General features: G+C 43.6%; 3 protein-coding genes across 6 annotated transcripts in view; all 3 read left to right on the forward strand.

The window, feature by feature from the left end:
* lrp2a (low density lipoprotein receptor-related protein 2a) overlaps window positions 1-11,038 on the forward strand; it is a 34,210-nt gene extending 23,172 nt beyond the window's left edge. For 2 of the 3 annotated variants that reach the window (XM_077728675.1, XM_077728676.1), the window contains 29 exons: window positions 86-287; window positions 375-670; window positions 755-1,421; window positions 1,509-1,679; window positions 1,752-1,975; window positions 2,329-2,506; window positions 2,574-2,770; window positions 2,860-3,105; window positions 3,209-3,337; window positions 4,171-4,290; window positions 5,057-5,173; window positions 5,558-5,674; window positions 5,819-5,956; window positions 6,031-6,153; window positions 6,248-6,376; window positions 6,481-6,612; window positions 6,711-6,842; window positions 6,934-7,077; window positions 7,307-7,472; window positions 7,863-7,991; window positions 8,049-8,272; window positions 8,370-8,549; window positions 8,670-8,789; window positions 8,916-9,006; window positions 9,082-9,149; window positions 9,217-9,334; window positions 9,412-9,529; window positions 9,588-9,701; window positions 9,777-10,150. In XM_077728675.1, coding sequence (XP_077584801.1) covers window positions 86-287; window positions 375-670; window positions 755-1,421; window positions 1,509-1,679; window positions 1,752-1,975; window positions 2,329-2,506; window positions 2,574-2,770; window positions 2,860-3,105; window positions 3,209-3,337; window positions 4,171-4,290; window positions 5,057-5,173; window positions 5,558-5,674; window positions 5,819-5,956; window positions 6,031-6,153; window positions 6,248-6,376; window positions 6,481-6,612; window positions 6,711-6,842; window positions 6,934-7,077; window positions 7,307-7,472; window positions 7,863-7,991; window positions 8,049-8,272; window positions 8,370-8,549; window positions 8,670-8,789; window positions 8,916-9,006; window positions 9,082-9,149; window positions 9,217-9,334; window positions 9,412-9,529; window positions 9,588-9,701; window positions 9,777-9,926 — 4,940 coding nt within the window. In that variant the 3' untranslated portion in view covers window positions 9,927-10,150. Of the gene's footprint in view, window positions 1-85; window positions 288-374; window positions 671-754; window positions 1,422-1,508; window positions 1,680-1,751; window positions 1,976-2,328; window positions 2,507-2,573; window positions 2,771-2,859; window positions 3,106-3,208; window positions 3,338-4,170; window positions 4,291-5,056; window positions 5,174-5,557; window positions 5,675-5,818; window positions 5,957-6,030; window positions 6,154-6,247; window positions 6,377-6,480; window positions 6,613-6,710; window positions 6,843-6,933; window positions 7,078-7,306; window positions 7,473-7,862; window positions 7,992-8,048; window positions 8,273-8,369; window positions 8,550-8,669; window positions 8,790-8,915; window positions 9,007-9,081; window positions 9,150-9,216; window positions 9,335-9,411; window positions 9,530-9,587; window positions 9,702-9,776; window positions 10,157-10,245 lie in introns of those variants that run through there. The other variant, XM_077728677.1, reaches the window with a different exon arrangement.
* Window positions 11,039-11,371: 333 nt separating this feature from the next.
* On the forward strand, window positions 11,372-18,928 carry LOC144204610 (immunoglobulin-like domain-containing receptor 2). 2 transcript variants are annotated; one of them, XM_077728678.1, is made up of 10 exons: window positions 11,372-11,467; window positions 11,735-11,875; window positions 13,936-14,247; window positions 14,629-14,748; window positions 15,971-16,027; window positions 16,359-16,505; window positions 16,577-16,762; window positions 17,336-17,543; window positions 17,642-18,263; window positions 18,626-18,928. In XM_077728678.1, exons 2-10 carry the CDS (start codon window positions 11,836-11,838, stop codon window positions 18,659-18,661), a joined length of 1,728 nt encoding a protein of 575 aa, XP_077584804.1. In that variant the 5' UTR covers window positions 11,372-11,467; window positions 11,735-11,835; the 3' UTR covers window positions 18,662-18,928. The 2 variants fall into 2 exon arrangements, with proteins under 2 accessions (XP_077584804.1, XP_077584805.1); XM_077728679.1 differs by lacking the exon at window positions 15,971-16,027.
* A 267-nt stretch (window positions 18,929-19,195) lies between these two features.
* ildr1b (immunoglobulin-like domain containing receptor 1b) lies at window positions 19,196-23,256 on the forward strand. The gene is made up of 8 exons (XM_077728680.1): window positions 19,196-19,472; window positions 20,720-20,890; window positions 21,054-21,203; window positions 21,272-21,391; window positions 21,473-21,619; window positions 21,674-21,799; window positions 21,874-22,670; window positions 23,127-23,256. The coding sequence occupies exons 1-8, from the start codon at window positions 19,418-19,420 to the stop codon at window positions 23,163-23,165; spliced, it is 1,605 nt and encodes a 534-aa protein (XP_077584806.1). The 5' UTR covers window positions 19,196-19,417; the 3' UTR covers window positions 23,166-23,256.
* The last annotated feature ends 174 nt before the right edge of the window (window positions 23,257-23,430 follow it).

Genomic DNA, 23,430 nt, shown 5'->3' on the forward strand with positions numbered 1-23,430 from the left:
AAAATCTTTGTAGTGTGAGCCTCGGCTCAGGTATGTCACCTACCTAACCTTTTTTTCTAAATCTGCTCTCTCTGATTGAATCCAGCCAACCGCACATGTTCGAGCACAGAGTTCACCTGCGCCAAAAACCAACCGCCACAGCGCAAATGCATTCCTCAAGACTGGGTGTGTGACGGTGATGCAGACTGCACAGATGCACTGGACGAGCATCAAAACTGCACGCGGAGATCATGTGGTGTCAATGAGTTCACCTGCAGTAACGGTCTCTGCATACGTAGCTCCTATAGGTTAGAAAAATAAAATTAAAAAACACTTTTCCAGTTATATCTGCCCTCTCTGCCACGATAAAGCTTGGCCATTCCATTCCCAATCAGGTGTGACAGACGCAACGACTGTGGCGACAGCAGCGATGAACAGGGCTGCACGTATCAGCCATGCCAACAGCACCAGTTCACCTGTCAAAATGGTCGATGCGTGTCGCACGACTTTGTCTGCGACGGGGACAACGACTGTGGCGACGAGTCCGATGAGCTAGAGCACGTGTGCCACGCTCCCCCACCCACGTGCCCCCCGGGCGAGTTTAAATGTGACAATGGACACTGTATCCCTCTGAGCCAGGTGTGTAACCGGGATGATAACTGCTCCGACAACAGCGATGAAAAAGGATGTGGTAAGTGGAATGTAACACTGTCAGTGGTCATTATTTACCGTATTCACAAAGCTTTTCTGCACATGACCGTTACCATAATTTCAGGTATCAATGAGTGCACACAGCCATCTGTCCATCGCTGTGATCACAATTGTTCAGACACAGCCACCAGCTTCATCTGCACCTGCCACCCCGGCTACCGCCTCATGTCCGACGGCACCACGTGCGACGACGTCAACGAGTGCGTGGAAACGCCCAGCGTGTGCAGCCAGGTGTGCGAGAACACGGTGGGCTCGTATGTCTGCAAGTGCGCGCCGGGTTACCTCCGAGAGCCAGACGGACGCAGGTGTCGCCAGAACAGCAACATTTCGCCTTACCTCATCTTCAGCAACCGCTATTATCTCAGGAACCTGTCCACGGACGGGCAGGCCTATTCGCTGATACTCCAGGGATTGACCAGTGTGGTGGCATTGGATTTTGACCGCGTGGAAAAGCGCTTGTATTGGATCGACGTGAGCCGTAGAGTGATTGAGAGGATGGCCTTCGACGGAAGCAACAGGGAAGTGGTGGTTAATGGAGTTCTGCATGGCGAGGGCCTGGCCATCGACTGGATCGCCAGGAAACTCTACTGGGTTGACAGCTTCGCGGATTGCCTCAAAGTTTCGGAAATGGACGGCCGTTATGTGAAAAAGCTGGCTGAAGACTGTGCCGATTCTAATAACACGTACTGCTTTGAGAATCCCCGGGCCGTCGTCGTGCATCCTAAACATGGGTAAGTCATTTTGTGGATTACATAGAAAAAGGTTCTCATTCTCTGTATTCTATTACAGTTTTAATTCGGATATTTCCCTCTTTTTAGATTTGTGTACTGGACCGACTGGGGTGACAAAGCCTTCATCGGCCGAGTTGGAATGGACGGAACCAACAAAGAGGCAATCATCACCACTAAAATAGAGTGGCCCAACGGCCTCACAATAGACTACACAAACGACAAGTTGTACTGGTCTGACGCCCATTTAAACTACATTGAGTGAGTCCATGTTGTCATTTTCAAGAAAAACTTTGCAGATTTCATCCATCCTAATCCATCTGGATGTCTTAGGTACTCCGACCTAGACGGTCATCACAGGCACACGGTGTACGACGGAGTTTTGCCTCATCCGTTTGCCATCACCGTGTTCGAGGACACGGTCTATTGGACCGACTGGAACACGCGAACGGTGGAAAAGGGCAACAAATACGATGGTTCCGCTCGCCAAGTCCTGGTCAACACCACACACAGACCCTTTGATATTCACGTTTGTCATCCCTATAGACAGCCCATTGGTGAGTTTGGCAATGACTTATCGAGCTGTGTTACATTGATTTAAAGTCCCACAATCACCTCAGAGGATGCTTTACTCAATTTGATAAATTGGACCACTGAGCCATAGTTCCTTACTTTGTAAAATAAAAGTGCAATACAGCCATAGTTCCTTACTTTGTAAAATAAAAGTGCAATACACATTGTCATATTTATTGTATACTAGAGTCTAGAATTCAATTAGTGTGTAAAGACTTGTAATAGTGGGACTTTAAGTACAGGTTTAGATTACCTGTAGCACAATACTGGTCTTGTATTTGTCTTACTATAGTAAACTGAGATTGTTTGCCCATGTTCTGGCTTCTAAATCCGGTAGTAAACAATCCCTGTGCTGTGAACAATGGAGGCTGCTCTCACCTGTGCCTCATCCGTCACGGAGGTCGGGAACACACATGCGACTGTCCTGACCACTTCCTGGCAATGCAAATAGGAGGAGTGACCCGGTGCCTTCCCATGTGCACCAGCACGCAGTACAGATGCGCCAACAATGAACGGTTTGTCAGACTGTCTTTTTTGCTTCAGTTTCCTCGGTTGGCATAATCACATGTTGCGTCTTGACAGTTGTATCCCTATCTGGTGGAAGTGTGACGGTCAGAGAGACTGCAGAGATGGCTCCGACGAACCCACCACATGCCCCTCACGCCACTGCAGGCTCGGACAGTTTCAGTGTGATGACTCCAACTGCACCAGTCCGAACTTCTTGTGCAACGGCAAGCCGGACTGCCACGACGGATCCGATGAAGACTCTGTGCTGTGTGGTCAGGAGATGCTTTAATGCTTAAATTGGAGCTGCTGTGGCAATCAACGTGTTATTTGAACTCGTTTTATTGTTATTGGTCCATTTCAGCGACTCACCAGTGCGAACCAAACCAGTGGCAGTGTACAAATAAACAGTGCATCCCCGAGTCGTGGCAGTGCGACGGCGAGGACGACTGCGGCGATCGTTCCGATGAGGATCCCACCCATTGTTCCACCAGGACTTGCCGTCCCGGACAGTTCAGATGCCGCAACGGACGCTGTATTCCCCAAAATTGGAAATGTGACACGGATGACGACTGTGGGGACAACTCAGATGAGCCTCTTGATGAGTGCAGTGAGTAAAATTCGACTTGACATAGATTAAACTCATTGAATTCCAGTGATCCATGATTTACTTGAAATTGCCCCGCAGTGCCTTACTGTGTTTTCTCCCAAAGTGGGACCGGCGTATCGATGTGACAACCACACCGAGTTCGACTGCAAGACCAGCTATCGATGCGTGCCGCTCTGGTCCGTCTGCAACGGACACGACGACTGTAGGGACAACAGCGACGAACAAGGCTGCGGTAAGTCCCACAGCGAGGCACGGATGGCTTCAAAATGGGGCCTTTTAGCTCACACTTCAGTTTCCACCCAATACAGCGTCACACATTTTGATATATTGGCAAAAAATGAGTATGGCCACTCGCTCTTAGTCCAAAGTACATTCATGAGCACTTTAATAATTTAGGTCTACACATGGTTGTTGTTGTCCTGGCGTGGGGGCACGGGTTCACTCCCAGAACTTTGTAGTCCTCGCACACTCCCAGTGACCCTCGCGGCCGGCTCTTATCAGAGGCGCTCACTCCATTAGTGCCATGCCCGAGCAGGAGGGGAGATCGGCGCTTAATCTTCCCGTAAGAATGCAGCAGATGGGCCAGGTGGAGGATGAGGAGGGCAGCGCTCTATCTTTGACACCCAGCACTGTGTGGTGGAGACGGCTCACACCAGCTCTCCTCCTCTTCCCCGACCGACTTCTCAACTCCCGCAGCCTTATCCTGTGCGCGTGCACACACACACACGGTGCGGATACAGTGCAGGTCGCCCATCTGTCTCAGACACGGTGCCTACTCCCTCCTTTGCGCTTTAATTAAGAAACGGGATGCCTTTCATTTCAGGCTTTCGGCATGACTTAAGACCCCCGACATTGAAGTTATGAAACCATAGAGGGCTTAGCAAAGAACTGGATGTGTCCAAACATAGAATGGAATGTTAGCACTCGATCCATCATTTAAATTGACTATCACAGGTAGTCATAGACTAAGAGAACCGACAATGAATGTCTCATAGAAACACAAATGTGGACTGAGTAGAATTTTAGCCTTTTATCTAAAGATAACTATTTTTCCCCACTATTTAGATGAGGTGACATGCGACACCAGTGGAGATTTTCAATGTGACAACCATCGTTGCATCCCGTTAAGATGGCGCTGTGATGGCGATGATGACTGTGGTGACAATTCGGACGAACGTAGTTGCAGTAAGTGCTCGCCATGCAAATTCAAGTTTTCTAGGTTTGACAGCTATTTTTGACTGATTTTTGGGTGAGCAATCTTAAACCATTCCCATTTTTTTGCCTATTGTCTCAATTATTTCACTACACATTGTTATTACTACCATACATACACACAACTAGCCACATTTTTTTAGAATTATACAATAAATACGGCAGTCATTCTAATTATCTCACTTTCTCACAAACGAAACTTACGAACAGCATCTGACCTAAATAAACGACCAAAAAACCCTTTTCCCTATAACTTTAAAGATTATGGCACAGTAGCTCTGCCTAGTGGTCACATTTGTGCATATCCCCTGCCCGCGAAAAACTTGGCCCTCTTAAGAACGCAATGAAAATAGAACACTGAAGACAAATAAATCATCCCGCCATCCTTTTATCAGGGTCGATATTTTGCAAGAGTCTTCACACTTGTGCTGACAGCTGGCTGCCGTAAGAGGAGCGAGCTTATCCACTGCTTGAGAAATAGTCTGTCCTCCGGAGTGAGGGAGTCTGTCACCTTTGACCCCGGCAGATTTCAATCATGCCTGAGAAGGTGCTGCTTAATAAGGAGGAAATAGTCTGGGATCTTCTGCTCTGCTGGTTGGAAGGAGACCAATGTATTTTCCATGGTGTCATTATAAGGAGTAAAATAACACCGATTTGATGACGTGTTCTTTGCGCTTGATTAATGTGTCTAAAAAAAAATTACAAAAATAAATAAAACTGTTTTCTTTCTCCCCTACAGCACCTCGCGCGTGCACCGAGAGCGAGTTCCGCTGCAATAATCTGCACTGCATTCCCGACCGTTGGGTCTGTGACCATGACAACGACTGTGAAGACAACTCGGATGAAAGAGACTGTGGTGGGTGGAGGTTCTTTGTTTTGGCTGGGGGTCTGGCTCTTTGCGACTAACTGTGGACCACCATGCCAAGACCCAATAAAATGGGCATTTTTTTTGAGTGGCGCAGACAGAGGGGGCCACCTGTCGACATTTATTCAGACTAATGAAAGCTTCCATCTAAACAGCCCTGGTAAAACAGAGGATTATTTCTCATCATGTAATGGAACAAACTATTAGTAAATGCATTTAAAAGAACTAGCAACGAGCAGCGCATTTTTTCATAGCTGTTTTAGACATGTTATCACTTTATCTTGACTAATATTAGTGGTGGTAGACTCATTATTAGTAAACTAAATGACAAAGTTGTCATACATAGTAAAATGGCAATTTCTTTTTATTTCACAGAACTGAGGTCATGCCACTCTGGCTACTTCCAATGTGGAAGTGGACATTGTATAGCCGATCGCTTCAAATGTGACGGCAACGCCGACTGCGTGGACTACACGGATGAATCGTCATGTCGTGAGTTGGGACTTTTTGACGCAGACATTTCTTAATGACTCACATGTTTTATACACTTGGTCTTGAGTCTGAAATTGTTGTCTCAAGACACAAGAATCTCAGTGACTTTGTAAGACATTGGGGTTTCTGTTTTTTGACTTTTAGCGCCACGCTTTCCAAACGGCACCTATTGCCCCCACTTTATGTTTGAGTGCAAGAACCACATTTGCGTCCAGCCTCACTGGAAGTGCGACGGGGACGACGACTGTGGGGACAATACTGACGAGGAGCTTCATCTCTGCCGTAAGAAGAACATGTGCAAATAAGGTCCTGAACTTTCCAAACATTTTAGGTGCAACTCCTCTTTTCCTCGACAGTAACCGTCCAGTGTGAGACGCCATTCCGTTTCCGCTGCGACAACAACCGTTGCATCTACAGCCACGAACTATGCAACTCCGTGGACGACTGCGGCGACGGCTCTGATGAGAGACGAGAGAACTGTGAGTTGACTTGGAAGCGTGGATTGTTGGAGTCTTGGCTATTCATCTTTGAGTAATACCTTTTTATCCCCCCCCCCCCACCCCCCCCTCCCAGGTCAAAGCCCCACACGTGGACCCTGCAATGAGGAGGAGTACAAATGCAGTAATCGGCAATGTATTCCTCTTCAGTATGCCTGCGATGACTTTGACGACTGCGGGGACCAGTCGGATGAACTGGGATGCCGTAAGTCATGTTAAAAAGTTCTCTTAGATGGTTCTTTTTGGAGTAGAACTCTCTTTGTAGCCAATTCTAACCAATCTAACGCTGTGTTAAATTTTGACCAACAGATCAACACAGCACACGCTCTTGTGATGACCACATATGTGAACACAACTGTACTGATCTGACCGATGGTGGCTTCTTATGCTCTTGCATGCCAGGCTACCGGGCCAGAAGTGGCCAGCGACACACCTGTGAAGGTATTAACAGCCAGGAGAAATATTTCCCGCTTTTTTTGACACAATATTGTGACAGCAGCTTGCTTGACTTCTTTTTTTTTTCTCTTGGGGGAATTTAGATATTAATGAGTGCGAGGCATATGGAATTTGTCCACAAGAGTGCAAAAACACCAAGGGAAGCTATGAGTGTTTCTGCGCTGAGGGCTTTGACTCCTTTAGTGAGCCACATGGAACTCAGTGTGCTGCTCGAGGTAAGAGAAATGAAAAAGACATTTTAATTTGATAGTTTAACTCTTCTTTTATACGTGTGAATTCCTCTCTCTCTCAAAAAAAAAAATAAAGGAAACCCACCCGTGCTACTGCTGCCAGATAATGTTCGTATCCGACGTTTCAATCTGTCATCGGAGCAGTATTCCGACTATGTGGACAATGCTGAGCATATTCAAGCTCTGGACTACTTGTGGGATCCGGACAAACAAGGGCTTAGTAAGGATGATTTCATATACTAATTTGAAAAAACCCTATTTGAGAAAGCACAGCATAGCTTTTCATCTTTTCTATCTTAGGTTGAATACAACTGAATTGTAAACAAAGATTGTTCAAACATTTAATTCGGTTCAATCTCTTGAACATACCACTAAGGGGTGCCCATGTACCACTGTGATACTTTTTAACCACACTTTGACAGCCTCTCATCTCCATGATCTTGTTTTAGGTATTGTGTACTGGACAGTCATGGGACGAGGATCACAGTTTGGCTCCATTAAACGGGCTTACATGACCACCTTCTCTGATAATGGGAATAACCCAGTCAGAGACACGGACCTCAACTTGAAATACGTGGCCAATCCAGATGGCATCGCTGTTGACTGGGTTGGAGGGTAAATACCCGTCTTATTTCAGCTTTTTTGGTGTCACTGCTTTACACTGGCGGTTCAACGACCGAGGGGTTAGCGCATCGGCCTCACAGTTCAGGGGTCAAGAGTCCGATCCCAGGTCCATGTGGACTTTTTTTATTTCCTCCCTGGGCTTGCATGGGTTTTCACTGGGTACTACAATTTCCTCCCACATCCCCACAGCACACTCTAAATTGCCCCTAGCTATGATTGGTTGTCCTTGTGCCCTGTAATTGGCTGGCCACTCATTCAGAGTGTCTACCGCCTGGTGCACATAATTGGCTGGGATAGGCTCCAGCACCCCCCTTGGGACCCTTGTGAGGATAAGTGGTACAGAGAATGAATGAATGCTTCACACTTTCATTTCATTTGCAGCCACATTTACTGGACTGACGCCGGCACCAATCGCATTGAAGTGGCCAAATTGGATGGACGTTACAGAAAGTGGTTGATCCACACTGACCTCGACCAACCGGCTGCTATTGTCGTCAATCCGGCGCTCGGGTAGGAATGCTCAAATGTTCCCGTGTATAGTGTTGTAATATGACGTGGTCCCGGCAGAACCATGTACTGGACGGATTGGGGCAGGAGACCCAAAATAGAGTCGGCGTGGATGGATGGCCAAAGCAGACAAGTGCTGGTCGGCGAAGAAGATTTAGGGTGGCCCACCGGATTGGCTCTGGACTATCTGAATGCACACAGGATCTATTGGTGTGACTCCAAGGAAAATATCATTGGATCCATGAAGCCTGATGGCACAGACAGAAAGATCATCATATCAGGAGGTCTGTTCCATATATAGTCAAGCACTGCTATGGGTTTTAATAAGTACATATGAAAACAATGCACATAACTTGTACTTGCATTTCGGCCTTGTTACAGACATTGGCAATCCATATAGTCTGGATCTGTTTGAGGGCCACGTGTACTGGACAACAAAGGAGAAGGGAGAAGTGTGGAAGACAAATAAGTTTGGGAAAGGGAACAGAGTCAAAGTATTAACCATCAACCCCTGGTTGACTCAGGTCCGCATTTACCAGGAGCACCGACACAACCACTCAGGTTAGTCTAATGAAATCACACTTCTTGTATAGTGCTAAGTGGAAGTATTTTCTTATCCAAAAAGTTTTTTGTATTTATTTATTGAACGATTCATGCATGTTTGTACTTTGTCGTCATCAGTTCCCAATCCTTGCAAAAACGTGTGCAGTCACCTGTGTCTCCTACGGCCTGGGGGCTACACGTGTGCCTGCCCACAGGGTTCCTCCACATTGGATTTCCACTCCAGTGAATGTGATGCAGGTACACTGCAGCCTTCCTCCCTTGTCTGGCAGGCTCTCTTTTTCTTTCAACGTCTGGTGATTTTTCACTTTTTTAATTTTATTTTTTGCCTGACTTCATACTTCGGTCTCCTTCCCTCCCTTGCAGCCATTGAAGCGCCCGTTGCAATGCCTCTCGCATGCAGATGCATGAATGGTGGAACCTGCTACACTGATGAAGGGGGTTTACCCAATTGCAAGTGAGTGTTGACATTTGCTGGTTAGCACAAACTTATCAAAATTATCCTCTAACTCATTTTTGCTCTTATCAAAAGATGCCCTCATGGTTATTTGGGCAGCTACTGTGAAATAGGCAAGTCCCGCAGTGCGCCAACAGGAACAGGTACTACGATTATGTCAAATTATACTCTTGTAATATAATAACAACAAGCAATGTGTTGTTTCTCCAGCTGTGGCAGTTCTGCTGGCAGTCATCGTCATCATAATTACTGGCGCTTTGGCAGTCGGGGGGTTTCTCAACTACAAACGAACAGGATCCTTCTTCCCTTCCATGCCCAAACTGCCCAGGTCTGCTTTTGTCATCTTTATTATCTAAGCCAAACAGGCTAACATATACGACACCACTCTGTGTTTTTCCCATATAGCCTCAGCAGTCTGGTGAAGTCCAACGATACGGGAAATGGAGTGATGTTTCACTCGGGTGACAATGTGGATCTCGGATCGACGCATGTTGGAGTGTCTTTTATCAATACCATGCAGATGGTGAGTTTCGGGTCAGTGTAATCAAAAGTGCAGTTTTTTAAAATTTTATTTCTTAAAGTCAATGGCGCAGGAGGATCGCTTTGCCTTGGAAGCAGCGAGGCATCCCGTTACCTTTGAAAACCCGTTATACGCCAACACGGCCACCGACCCAGCCGTCATTCACGCCACACAGGTACACACACGCACTTGAAAACAGAAATAAATGGTTTAGCAAAATCAAAGTTTTCCACGTTTTTCTGACCAACAGGTGACAGTTAATGTGAGTGGGGAAAAATTACAAAACAACTTTGTGAACCCGGTGTATCACGCAGAGCAGAGCGGGGGGCTCGTCAACACGTCAGCTGTTGCGAACAAACCTGTTCCGGTAAATCTACTATTTACTGTAGTTTGGCCCTGAAAATAGATATATATCTATATATTTTTTAAATTCTGTAGCAACATTCCTCATTTTATCCTGTTGTACTTGTTTTTAAACCATGTTTCCACATTGATAGTGTTCTCCTATAGTATGTGTAATAGTGATACTTAATGTAATAATAGTTTGTCTTGTATGAGGAGTCAACGTGGAGTGCTTTCAAACGTAAACTGAATCCCTGCACCACATTTGAAAACAAGTCCTACTCCAAGGTTAGTTTGGCTAGCTTTCCCCATAGACGACAACAAAAGTAATGATTGTTTTGATTGTTGTTTTCCTTTCTTTGTTTTGTTTTTGCCAGATGAAAGACGACAAGTGTGAAGGAAGCAGTGGCACAGACGGCTTGACAGCTGAGCGTCCACCTCCCAAACCTCAAAGGAGGGACCATCATCATCACCATCATCATCATACGAGTACCTTTTCACCAACAGAGGACAGTTTCAAAGACACGGCCACACTCGTCAAAGAGGACAGTGATGTATAAGGTCAGCTCGCCTTGGCTGACGGTTTCACACTTTGCACAGAATTTATTTTTTTATGCAGCCTGTGGGGGGAGGGGTGTACAAATGTTCTATTTAGGTAAATATAAAATACAGTGGTGCATATTCCTTGTTATTCCTTGGATTTGGGATGTGTTGTCGTAAAAAGCAACTCTTATCTCAAGGCACCACTGTTCATTTCTACTGAATAAGAAAAAAAGAAAAGTCTATGCCTTGTGACATTACATATGCCAATTCTCGTGTATTTTTTCTTTATTGTGATGTACAATTTGTATATCTTTGCACTGATGCTGCTGATATAGATGTTGATAAATATGTTGTATATCTGTAAATTTGAAGCATAAGATTTGAAGATAGCCTTCGTGGAGGTTGTGCATTTATACACATTGTCAAAGTGGAGCTGAATTGCGCGATGTACAGTAACTGGATCGTCACCAGGAAAAATATGAATTATTTTCTGCCTTTGCCATATTATGAATACAAATAATATCGATATATAGACACATCTCAATAACTTCAGGGTGATTGGATTATCAAACGTGCCGTTTTTAATCTTTTTTTTCTAACTTTGACTTTGTGACAGAATCACTGTGATCATGTCTTTTTTTCTATCAGTGATGATATGAGTATATATAACAAACTTGAACATGCCTGCGCATGGATGTTAATTTATGTAAATTAGCCACACACGACTTAAGAATGCAGACCAATCATTTTGTATACAGAAAAAGATTTCAGATCTTCAGCGATTACCAAAAAAAAAAACATTTCTCTCTGATCATTTCCAATACATCATACGCAATATGACTGAATAAATATATTTTGTTGACAAGTCTTCCAAAACTTCAGGTTGTTCTTCATTACGTCCATTGACGTCTAGGAGCGTCAATTCTATTGTGGTCTAGGAGCGTCGATTTCATTAACGTCTAGGAGCGTCGATTACAATCACGTCTAGGAGCGTCGATTTCATTGACGTCTTTGAGCGTCAATTCATTGACATCTGTACCGAGAGTCCTGATAACTGTAAGCAACATTGACCAAAATCATATTTTTTTGTAGAATTTCTAAAGAAAAACCTTCCAAGAAAATAGGATTAATGTGAAAATGCCTACAGAAAGTGCACAATGTACATGTTACAATTCATTACATGTTCACCCCCATTCTCGTGAGTTTTCTGAAAAAAAATGTTGCTTTTAAGAACTTCAAACATCATAGAGGCTTTTTTAAATTATTTAATTCTCTTGTAACCCTATTTTTCACGCCCCCTCACTCCCACTCCCAATGGCACAGTCGCGTTATGCTTCATTCCAGTTGGAGTCCTGAGCGAAGCGGCCGTCGAAAAGCAACCAAGCGGATAAAAACTTCTCCTCATCACCAAACAAGATAAAACGATGACTCTCAACTGCTTGGCTATTTTAATAGGAGTTTTGGGTAAGTTGATTTTTCGTTTGATTACGATTTAATGCCACAAAAAAAGTCTTAGCTGCATCATCGCAACAGGTTGAAACCACTTCCAACTGTCCAACTACTACTTCACAGCCAGACGATGCTTTTTTTCAAAGCGTTAAACTTCATTTACCCTTTGATTCCTCAAGTTATGATTAAGAATTATTTGTTTTGTTTTGGATTTGCTATTTTCCATCGAGTTGTCCATTTAATTAACGTATATTTAGGTGATGATCACAATGGCTGCATGCGAGAAAACCGTTATATTTTTGGGGGACGGGCACATCATGGCTACCAAGAATCAGTTTCTGCTTTAAAGTGGTTACTTTGTCAATAGTAATGTGTTTATATTCATGTTCATCCCTTAATAAATGTACGATTTCAACCGTTGACAACTTTAGATGTACTCATTTAAATTTGATGGCTTGGAGAGATGGCAGCAACTCCCTCCCTGTCAAAATGGATTGGACGTCTAGAGCCGTCAATGGTAACCAATGATAAGTTAAATGAGTGACCAAACCAATCTGATCAATTGGATGGATGTCTGGAACTGTGAATGAGTTAAAGCAAATGATCTTGGTCAAAATGGATTGGACGTTAAGCATCGTCAATGCCAGTCAATTCATTAATAATAATAATAGTAACCCCTATACCTAATACTACATTATATTTATGCTAAGCCTGACACTATTATCTTGATTTTTTTAATAACAATCATACATTAGAATGTATTAGATGCAAACCATTGCTGAGTAGCACCTCAAAGACCCAAATCTTAATGTTTTTGAAAATTAAAAACAATGTCTCCTTTTCTTATCAAACTTTGTGCTGAATGGTGAATCTTATCACGGTAACGTTTCAGTTGGACAAATGAGTCAATTTGAAGGAATGCTCAACTAAGCAAAAGCAGGAAATGTGTAAAGGAAAAGACGGACAGGAAAGTGTGTGTGTGTGTGCGTTAAACATGTCTAAAATAAGCTCTTCAGTTACGTACAGCAGTAACATACATAAAGAATACAACAAAACACCACTCAAAAATGGCGCTGATTTAAAATCAGTTGGCCCTCAAGAATGACCCATTTTGTGCCCGTGTTTAAAAAAAAAACTTTGGATTAATCACAGAAGTAACGGGTTGCCCTCCATTGAACCATTTTGATTAACACCTGCTCTACTGAATAACACATAAGTCATTGAAATCAAACGGTTAGATTCCTCCGTGCTTGTGGGATCTAATGCTTTGCTAATAATCCATAACACTCTATTGGTCCATTCACACTCAGCTGGACCTGAATAGTTCTTACCATTGGTTAAGAGAGCGTAAACCCATGCCCCTTTTCTGGTCCTCAAGTGGGACAGGAGAAGGGGGGAGCTGCGTACTAACAATGGGAAACAAAGGGAAGACTTGTGGGAGGAATTTCAGAGATGTGGAGTTGTACAAAAAAAATCATTAAATATATGCATCGCTTGCACTTATGTGAACATTTCAACTTTTATTTTTTATGACTTTTATTTCAAGGTATGCCTTTGAGGGGGCGATGGCTCCTTGTTTGCTGTTTCCCGTCTTTAGGAGTTGTTTACAGTGATTTCCTGCCCCACCTCGAGTTAACTTCACATAGTAGAGAACATCTACAAGTGTCTGCTACTCCCCACGTGATGACTAACCCAAGCCTCTTCATACCCCCTCCTGATAAACTCACTCCCCCTACACACACTGGAATTTAACCCCCACTGACCTTGTCGGCCTCCCCCAACTAGGCTGGATGGCTGACTTTTGTTTTGATGCTAGAGAAGTTATCAACTAGAATTGCCTTGCTCAGGTGCAAAGTATTTAGTTGAGTTGACTAAGCCACTGTTTTACAACTTTAAATATAAAATAAAAATATCAGTTCAATTTATACAGTACTGTACAGCATCTTAAACGTTTTGAGAAGACTATGGGTTTAATATTTAAAGACAAAAACTAAAATGTATATCAATATGCATATTAAGGAAAATATTTTTAGGAATTTGTATATAACAACAATTGTTTTCTATTTCTCTACTAGTCTGTGCATGCAATGGCGTGCATGTGACAGTGCCGGATAAGCGACAGCTCGCCATGCTCTTCCAGTCAGTGGTCCTACCATGCCACTACGACACGGTCTCCACCCAGGCGCCGGTAGTGCAGTGGTGGTACAAGTCCTACTGCCACGACCGTACCCACGATTCTTTCAACCCGGCGGCCTCGCAGCTGGCTTCCAAGTCCTACCTGGACTGTCCTGACAAAAGCCGCACAGTTCGGATAGTGGCTTCGGCGCAAGGGTCCTCCATGACGCTGGCAGAGTACTACAAGAACAGAGATATTTCCATCATAAACAGTAATGTCATTTGTTATCATTATATATTATATATCAACCTCTTTGTTTTCAGATAACTTAAGAATGCTTGGGAATCACTGCCCTAAATAAATGTCGTTTGTTTTTCCCTCACAATGGAGTCAAAGCACCCATTAACACATGGCATTTTTATCACTTGTATCCAATGTGGACCCCTGAAAAACACCAAGTCTTATCTAGAAAAAGCACACGTTTTCTCCTAAGGTGGCAATTGGCGGCATTCAAGGGGGGGTGGGGGGGGGCGATTTGTAACAAGCTTGACAGCCTTTGTGGTATTACTGCTACTATACTAGGAATGAAAATGTTAACAATTCATGCAATGTTGGCATCCTCATGTTTTATAATCTTTTTTTGTCGGTGCAGAAGCAGACCTGCGCATCGGCCAGGTGCAGTGGGGCGACAGCGGAGTCTATTTCTGCAAAGTCGTCGTCGCTGATGACCTAGCCGGCAAGGACGAGGGCCAGCTGGAGTTACTGGTGCTAGGTAGGAAAAAAAATCTTTATTTGCCAGACACACTACATTTTAGCATTCCCAGCAGAAAAGAAATGAGCTTCCATGGAGACCCCCAATGACTCTTTTGCATGTCCCTGATCCTCCATGAATGGGCTTTTTGTCTATCCCACTTTACCCTTAACAAAATTTAACAATTCAGCATGCAATTTCTAAACTCAAGCACCCCCTCAAGATCTCCAGGCTAAATCTAACAAGACCCTTTAGTATATAGGGCATTCATTAAAGTAACGTTCTGCCATTAACGACACCGTATGTCAAATCCATTTTGACTGAATTTAATTGTGCTGAAAATTAATCAAATTACAAATTTGAAATGATAATATGGAGTGTCCTTTTTACCTTTAGTATTGTTAAATTTGCGACAATAACATGTTATTGTTTCCTTTGTATCAAAGTACTTTGGTACACACAGTAACATCACTTTGTCAACGTCTTTCTGGAAAAAAATGGGGAAATAGCTTTTATTTTGGAAATATGCAATGATTTTCCTATTTCCAGTTCCATTGTATACGTTCAAAACATCAGTAAATACATTGTGGTATTAGTACTTTTAGTACTACTGTTAAGTATCGTAGTATCTGTCATGATTCTTTTGGATACATTTGTTATACATTCAACTCCTCCTTTCTAACTCTTCTCAACATTTTCAATTTCCACATTTCCTCTTCTGTCTGTCTTTAACAAACCTGCTTCCTAAGTCTTTTTTATTTTCTATTTCTACATTACAAAGACTTGTGGTATGTGCATGTCAGGCCAGAATTTAGTTTTTTTTCCCCCTGATAGTGCACTATAGTTGGTGTCTAACATCTTTGCATCCTAGTTTTTCCTTTTAACTCTGTATAGCACAAAAGTAACAAAGTCATGCTTAGATGTAGAAGCTTTGCTGTTTTTGTTCTTTGATACAAAATGCCTAAAAGTATCAGTATTTGGTTACATTGATCATAGAGTACAAGGTAAAAATGTGTCACGAGAGTGGCTGTGCAAAAAATATGACGAAAAAAAAACTAGTTTGCAGCTGCAAGTGAAAGTGTTCTTTTAAAAATCAGTGTTTAGCAATTGTATTTTTTTGGCAATGGACTACACGCTTCATTGAAAAATAGCTATCAATTTTGGGTGTTATTACTTGACTCCCTTTCTCGCTTCCTGCTTACTCTGCGGAACTTCCCGTCTTGGTCTTCTACCTCTCTTCAAGGCAGGACATCCGAACAAGCCGATATCCTACCTGAGTTTGATGTGGAGATTATGCCAGGTACATATATATTCAACTCTTTTCAGCACTCTGCCCTGCCTCTTTCCTCATGGCTACCTCTTTTGTGCCTCCTTTTACTCTCTTATTTGATCCATTTCACCAATTTTGGACAATAATGTCAAAGCCAAAGTATGTTTGATACAGTGGAGTCCGCTACAACCACTAAATGCAATGTGGTGTAGAGCATGACATGATATGATTTGGTACACCCAAAACCAGAAGGACTTGATATGAAATCATAATATGCACTATGGTGCATTATCTTCAAACTTTATTGGTACAGCAGAAGATAGGACAACCGCATATATTTGTGTGTGTGTGTGTATTACAGAGTGGGCATTTGTTGGCTGTGTGGGTCTTGGCAGCTTCTTGTTTCTGCTGCTGTTGTGCATCTGCTGGTGTCAGTGTTGCCCGCACTCTTGCTGTTGCTACGTGCGGTGTTGCTGCTGCCCCGAAACCTGCTGTTGCCCACGACACCGTACGTACTATACTAACTAACGTCTTTTGGCTGACTTTTGAGCTTAATGTACACTCTTGTTCTCCATTCAGTATACGAAGCAGGGAAGAAAGGGAAGAGCGTGCCTCCTCCTGCTCAGATGCCCTTTTATCCCTACTACATTCCCGGTGTTCCCACCGCCTTGCCTCTCGTCCCTACGCCCCAGCCGAAGCTCGCGTCTGTTGCCTCTGTCCCCTCCATTGCCTCCATCCCCTTGGTGGAAAATAACCTGGCTGGAGGTAAGCGTCATGAAAATATACAAATCAAGTAAAGCATTCATTATCATCTCTCATGCAGTTCTATATAATCACATTTCTGTGTAGTGCAATACTGGGTTTGTTGTGCAATACTGGGTTTGTTGTACAATGACGCAATATAACTGAAAAATCACACATTTATATATAAGTGGCAAGAATAGGAATGTACATAGCCTAGTGTTGTAACCTATGAGCGAGTACTTCCATGTACACATATGTGTGTGTGCCCGTATCTGCAGTATGCGTACGTGGTTATCATCTGAAACCCAGGCAAGACTGCAGGGGCTCTATGAAAGTTCTGTTCTCGACTCAGGTTCCCACTACCAAGCTGGTTGCGCACCAACGTAAGGCAGCGCAGACTAGTCTTTTTTTTTGTGCGATATGTAGCGTTGTGCCACGTCACTCACGTGTGTCTTGTTTCCTCACTTGTGTCCTGTATCATTTGTGTCAATAGTTTAGTTGGCGTTCTAGTCATGCTTTCCTTTGCATAACATAACCACATTTTCTATGGCATTATTGAGTGTAAATATGCTTTCCCTCCATGTTTTCAAACAGCCACTAGCCTATCAGAACTCAGCTCTCTTCATGAGGGAGGGAATGTGGATTTCAGACACACCTACCACACTGTCCAGATGAAGGCCATGCCGCCCATCATAGATGTCGACGTTGGCGATGGGTCGTCGCTGAGGGTGGCCCCCCTCGCACAGAAAAGCAGAGACAGGAGGGAACGAGTCAACTGTTTGGGTGATGAATTGGAGAGGAGGTGCATAGATTCATTTGGTGAAGTTGTCAAAACATAAAACCATAAAAAATGATGTTAAGAATAGGATTTATCAATTACATCATGTGGTTTGTTTCCAGGTGGAACGCTCGCTCCGAGCACCCCCAGAGAAAGACATTGAGCCGGCGGGCCCGCACCGGTTCGCTTGACGAACTGGAGGAATTCGCCCGATCGTACGATTCCCGTAGTCGCCGGCTCGAACGGGATTATAGCCCGCCGAGAAGTCGCTACAGAGACCAAGACGATGAGCGTCATGGCGGCGACGACACCTTGCCGTTACACCATAGGAGAAGGGGCACGTGGGACGGGGAACTGAATTCCCGGCAGCCCCATCGCACGGAATACGACGGCGCCTTCCTCAGCTACGCCATGGAGAGCAAAGCGCGGGGCGAGCGAGGTGCCGCCAGGCCGGACGATAACAGTGACAGTCCCTCCAAAGGCAGCTCTAGAGGGAAGGGTGGCAATAGCTACTACAGCCACTCACCTAGCCACCGTCCAGAAGAGGATGACCCTTTGCCACCGTACTCTGAGTGCGCTGCGGAGCGCTACCGTAGGTCCAATTGGAGCCTTGAAGCCTCAGAGCCTCCCTATAGCCTCTTTAACCTTGAAGCTTCACAGCCTGCCGCTGGGGGTTACTCATATTCCCGTCCTCAGCATGGGATGTCCCTCTCACCTCAGGAGAAAGACAGGAGACGCAATTTGGTGAGTTATTTATAGCTGGATGAAAAAAAAAATACATCCCGACGAGAGTCTGATCGTTGATTGAAAACGTTGCGGGTTTACAATGTCAAGTGATGCCACAGTTTACTCCCAATTTCTGGAATCTAATCTATGCCCATATTCATTTTGAATGTAGGGTGGAGTGTTTTCATATCGTCCGATTTAGATTCCTTTCATCATTCATTTTTTTTTGTAACTTTTAACTCATGTTTTTCTTGTCAACAAAAAACATTTCATTTTAACTGCTATTAACACAATCTTAAGATTTGACTACTCATCTGTAATCTCTGGCATGAATGCATGGTCTTTAACTCTTGGCTCTATCACTCTTATTTCTTCAACAGAGCACAGCACTGAGCAGGGATAATCTCATAGTCTGACGATAGCTTCACATCCGTGCCTTTGGATGCAGCGCCATCCTCCCATCATACAGTACAAGTACAGTATGCGCCTGAATGACTTGATAGACTGGAAGGACTTTCTTTGCCCATGGATTATTATTATTATAGTGTAACTCAGGTTCATTTTGTATTTGTGGCTTTTTTTTTTGTATGTGTGTATTTCTTCCCATTTGTTACAAAAAACAAATCGTTCAATTGTTCTGCAGGATTTATTTGCACTCTTCAATTAAAGAAAATAATCTTTGAGTTTGATTGATTTTGTGTGTCTGATCACAAATTTCATATACTGTTGTTTCTTTACACCTGTTACGCTGTTAAGATCATAGAGACGAGTAGATTGTAGGGATATTTATTATTATATAATAAAAAAGAGACAGAGTGGGTGGAAAAAAATGGTGCAGTTTTATAAAATAAGTAAACATTTCTTTCCAACACAGGTAAATCACCTGACCCCGTGCTACTCTTATCTGATTGGGGCGGAGACCCGTGACGCCAATGAATAGGGGGCGGGACCAATGACCGTCCACCCCTCCTCCATTGCACCTGTGGGAACATTCAAGTGTTTTGTTATCTCCTCTTCCGAATAACATGTTTTCCTGAGAAAAAATCTTGCCTTACTATGTGGGAAAGCATTTACTCGTGGCTTCTAACCCACGTATGCAAAACTTGGCAGGATTTTTGGAACGTCGATAGGATAGAAGGCAACAAAGAAGAATAAAGGGAACAAGCGAGGTGATGGGAAATTTGACACCCGCGACGTTGCTGCTGTTGCTGTTTTCCCTTCCAACAGGTGAGGCTTAAATGCCTTTAGGGCTATTTTACCCCTTGTACTCCCTTGTCGGGCTATTATGCTTTTTCTTTTTGCCCTCCGTCTAAGCTCCGTGAAGTCATGAAGGCAAACAGTTGGGGTGGAAAAGTTAATCATTAAACAGTGCAACGAAGTAGGGCAAGGCCAACTGCCTTTCGTTTTAGTATTTCTGCTTCATTTAGTTACTCTCGTATTGGTGTTGTAAAGTACACTTACTGGTATTGTGCTGCAAAATACTTTTAATTTAAATTTATTTTTTTTACTTAAATATAAGTAAATTCCCAACGTATTATTCCTTGTATGTGCATTATTCTGCCTTTTTTAGCATTTTAACTATAATTGTATTTATTAATGAAAAGTAATAATAATTAAAAATTAAATGCAGTTCATACATGCATATCACATTTTGGGTCATATAGGTCACACTTGTTTTCAAAATACACTGGCCTTTGTGAAGTTTGTGAACATAAATAGAATTTGCATGTGCAAATGAAGGGTTAAGCACTGTATTTTTTAAATTGCAGGCACTTTTGATTCCAAGCCCAAATGGCTATAAACCAGGGGTGGTCAAACCGGTCCTCGAGTGGGGCCGCTGTGGGTGCAGGTTTTTGTTCCAACTGATCAGGAACAGACATGTTGACCAATAAGATTTCTGTAGAAAACAAGAAGCACATGACTGCAATTCACTTATTGCAATTTTATGACAACTGATTGGTGAAAAAGTGTCTTCTTTCTGGGTTGGAATGAAAACCCGCACCCACTGCGGCCCTTTGTGACATAAATTTTATTCAACAGTATTATTTGTGTTGATAACAATGCTGCTCAGCAATTCTTCAGGGATGGAGCTCAGTTTTCCCCAGGGTGATGTCATGTAGGTAGAGATATTTCTAAGCAACAAACATAACAGAAACCATCTCCCACACTAAAAGTGAATGAAGCAACAATAAGGAAAATTGTCTCATAAAATCCTTCCATGCATTAAAATACCAAAAATATATACACACCATAAAATATAACCCCCAATTATCATATGATTGCTAGTAATCTCTTTGTCAGTGATGACTGAAAGATGATATATCTGCTGATGGGAAAGTGTAATATGTGTAAACTTGTTTAGTCACATTTGAGGCCATCCAGTTTTACAAGCATGATTGCAATGTAAACATGTTCACCAAAGATGTTTTTTTTTTGTCCCCGCCCCCTCTAATCTTTCTTCTTGTTCCCATTAGAGCTGCTGTGCATCCAGGTGATTGTCCGAGAGACGCAAAAAAGCACCACATTGTTTGGCTCTGTGACCCTCCACTGCGACTTCACCACTTCTGCAAACCCTCAAGATGTGCTTATTACTTGGAGATTCAAATCCTTTTGTAAAGACCCTATTCTGGAATATTACTCCACAAGTGAGTTATTCATTTGGAACAGGTTGTGTTCCCTCTCATAAACTAGTTAAGACATTGGCATGAGACGCAAAAGGAACAGGTTTATCACTATGACCTGAAAATAATTACTTCATCTCTTGTCAAGCACTCTATTGTTTGTTTTGTTTTTTGCCTGTGCGCAAAGGCTACCAGGCCGCGCTGCAGTTGGGTCAGGATCCAGCCAACGACTGCCCGGACCGCCAGCGCACCGTCCGCACGGTGGTCCAGAAGAGAGGCCTCAACGAGCCCATGTTGGGTGTCGATTACCGCAATCGTAAAATTACCATTGAAAACAGTACGTTTGATGATGAAACCAAATGAGAATTGCATAGATGCTTCAACTAATACATGCACGCATGACAGAGGCTGACCTGGTCATCACCGAGGTAATGTGGTGGGACAACGGCGTCTACTTCTGCAACATCGATGCCGCTGGCGACACGTCGGGCGATTCGGATCGAGAAATCAAGCTTATTGTATATCGTAAGGAACCTCAGTTTGACCCAGAAATGCTTTTGACCATGGTTGTTTGAGAGATTTTCAAGTGGGCTCATTTGTTTCCAGACTGGCTGACGGTCCTGTTCATCATTCTGGGTGCTTTGCTGCTGATCTTACTTTTGAGTATATGTTGCTGTCAGTGCTGCCCTCAGAAATGCTGCTGCTATGTGCGCTGCCCTTGCTGTCCTCAGACATGTTGCTGCCCGGAGAAAGGTAGGCAGTAAGATCCCAATATGGCTGGATCTAATATCTTGTCTGTTTTTGTAGCCGTGATGCAACACAGGATGATGCGCGAGGCCAAGAGAGCCATGACACCTTGGTTGCACGGCCAGCCCATTTATGCCCCCATTAGCGCCAACAGCTCCATTCAGGGTGTCCCCATGCTGTATTCGGGTGAGTCCAAAGCCATTAGTCAAACCTGTCCAAATGGCTTTGTGGATTCATTTGAATGAAATCATTCCTTTCAGGCTCATTCTCAGCCCCTGGCAAACAAAACTTTGCAATGGCACCCATGCAGATGATCCCTCAGCAGACCACTCCCCAACACCATCTCAATGGCAGCGCAACGGGCAACCACCCAAATAATAGACATGTTTTGGATTACCTGGAGAACCAAGTAAGGGGACTGGATGTGCATATACACCCTATTCAGAATGGGCCTCCAGTAGTGGCACAACCCCAACCACCTCCCGCCGTCGCACCCTACATCCCCGGACCCCCCAGCATGTTGTCGGCTCTCGACGAAATGGGCATGAGGGGCACGGAGAGACGAGTGATCACGTTAGCTCCCATTGTACAACGCGCACCCAGTAGGGAACCCCGAAACGGCGAACTGGAAAGGGGGGCTCTCCGTTTCCCAAGCCACTCCAGCAGTAGTACAAACCCCTCCGGAAGGGGAACACAACCACGACGATATAGAGAACGTTCTCCTCCGAGACGGGGGATCATACGCGAATACAGCGATGACTCCGACCGGGAGGGACGGCAAGGAAGAGGGTACCGGAGGGAGCCCAACCCGAACGTGTCCGGTTCTCGGACCCGAAGCCGCGACGATCTGATGGAGGAGATGCGGGGCAGGAGCGCGCGTAGGGAGAGGAGTTACTCACCCCCTCGATTTAAAGGGTCCTGGAGCTCGGGTGAAGAAGACAGCGACAGGCGAAGGGCAAGAGGAAGGGAGTGGTCTGAGAAGCCCCCCAGTTACTCCTCGGTGGAAAGCCAACAACATGGGACCGCCAACGACCTAAGGAACCACACGCGGCTTTCCGTAAGGAAACACTAACAAGCATTCTTCCTTCTCTTTAATCTTTCTGTTCTTTTAACCTAATTTAGGGCAATGTAAAAATAGGTGGGGGTGTACGTTTTACGGTAAAATGTTGGCAACTGTGTTTACCAGAATTTGACTGCCAAAATAACATAATATACAATTCCAAATTGCAACGTGATTCAGTAACTGCAGTAATTTGACAGTAGATTTTTTTCCAAAACTGGAAATCAAAGTAGAATGCAATCAATTTAGATATATATTTTTTTGTTATTTAATTTTTACTTTATTTCAACCCATACCCTTTTTAGTGGTCATTTATTATCCATTTTGACTTTTGTTAGTTTACATCTTTCCCAGGTTTTACACTTGTGGAGACCCCCACTGCCAATATTTTACCATGGATTAACATTTTAATTTGCATGTTTACTTTTGACACTCTTTCACTTCTCTCTGTAGGATAGAAGCTCTCGTAGTAACATCAGCATGGTCATCTGAAGCATTTCATTCATCTCAAAAGCTGAAAAAGAGGGATTCATCTTTCTCAGCTTATCAATAAAGGATGGACTTATTTTGAGTTATCACCATTTGTAATTGTCAGTCCATATTTTGGAGTTAAAGTGCATGTTTTTCCATTATCCCTGTATTGAAAGTTGTCTTTTTCATCAACTTCGACAACTGTAATGATATTTTATTTAATTTTTTATATGTTCCATTGTGAATTGTTTTGTTTAAAAACATTCAGAAACTGTTTTTAATCTAG

The sequence above is a fragment of the Stigmatopora nigra genome, chromosome 11 (assembly GCF_051989575.1).
Source record: "Stigmatopora nigra isolate UIUO_SnigA chromosome 11, RoL_Snig_1.1, whole genome shotgun sequence".
NCBI lineage: Eukaryota > Metazoa > Chordata > Actinopteri > Syngnathiformes > Syngnathidae > Stigmatopora > Stigmatopora nigra.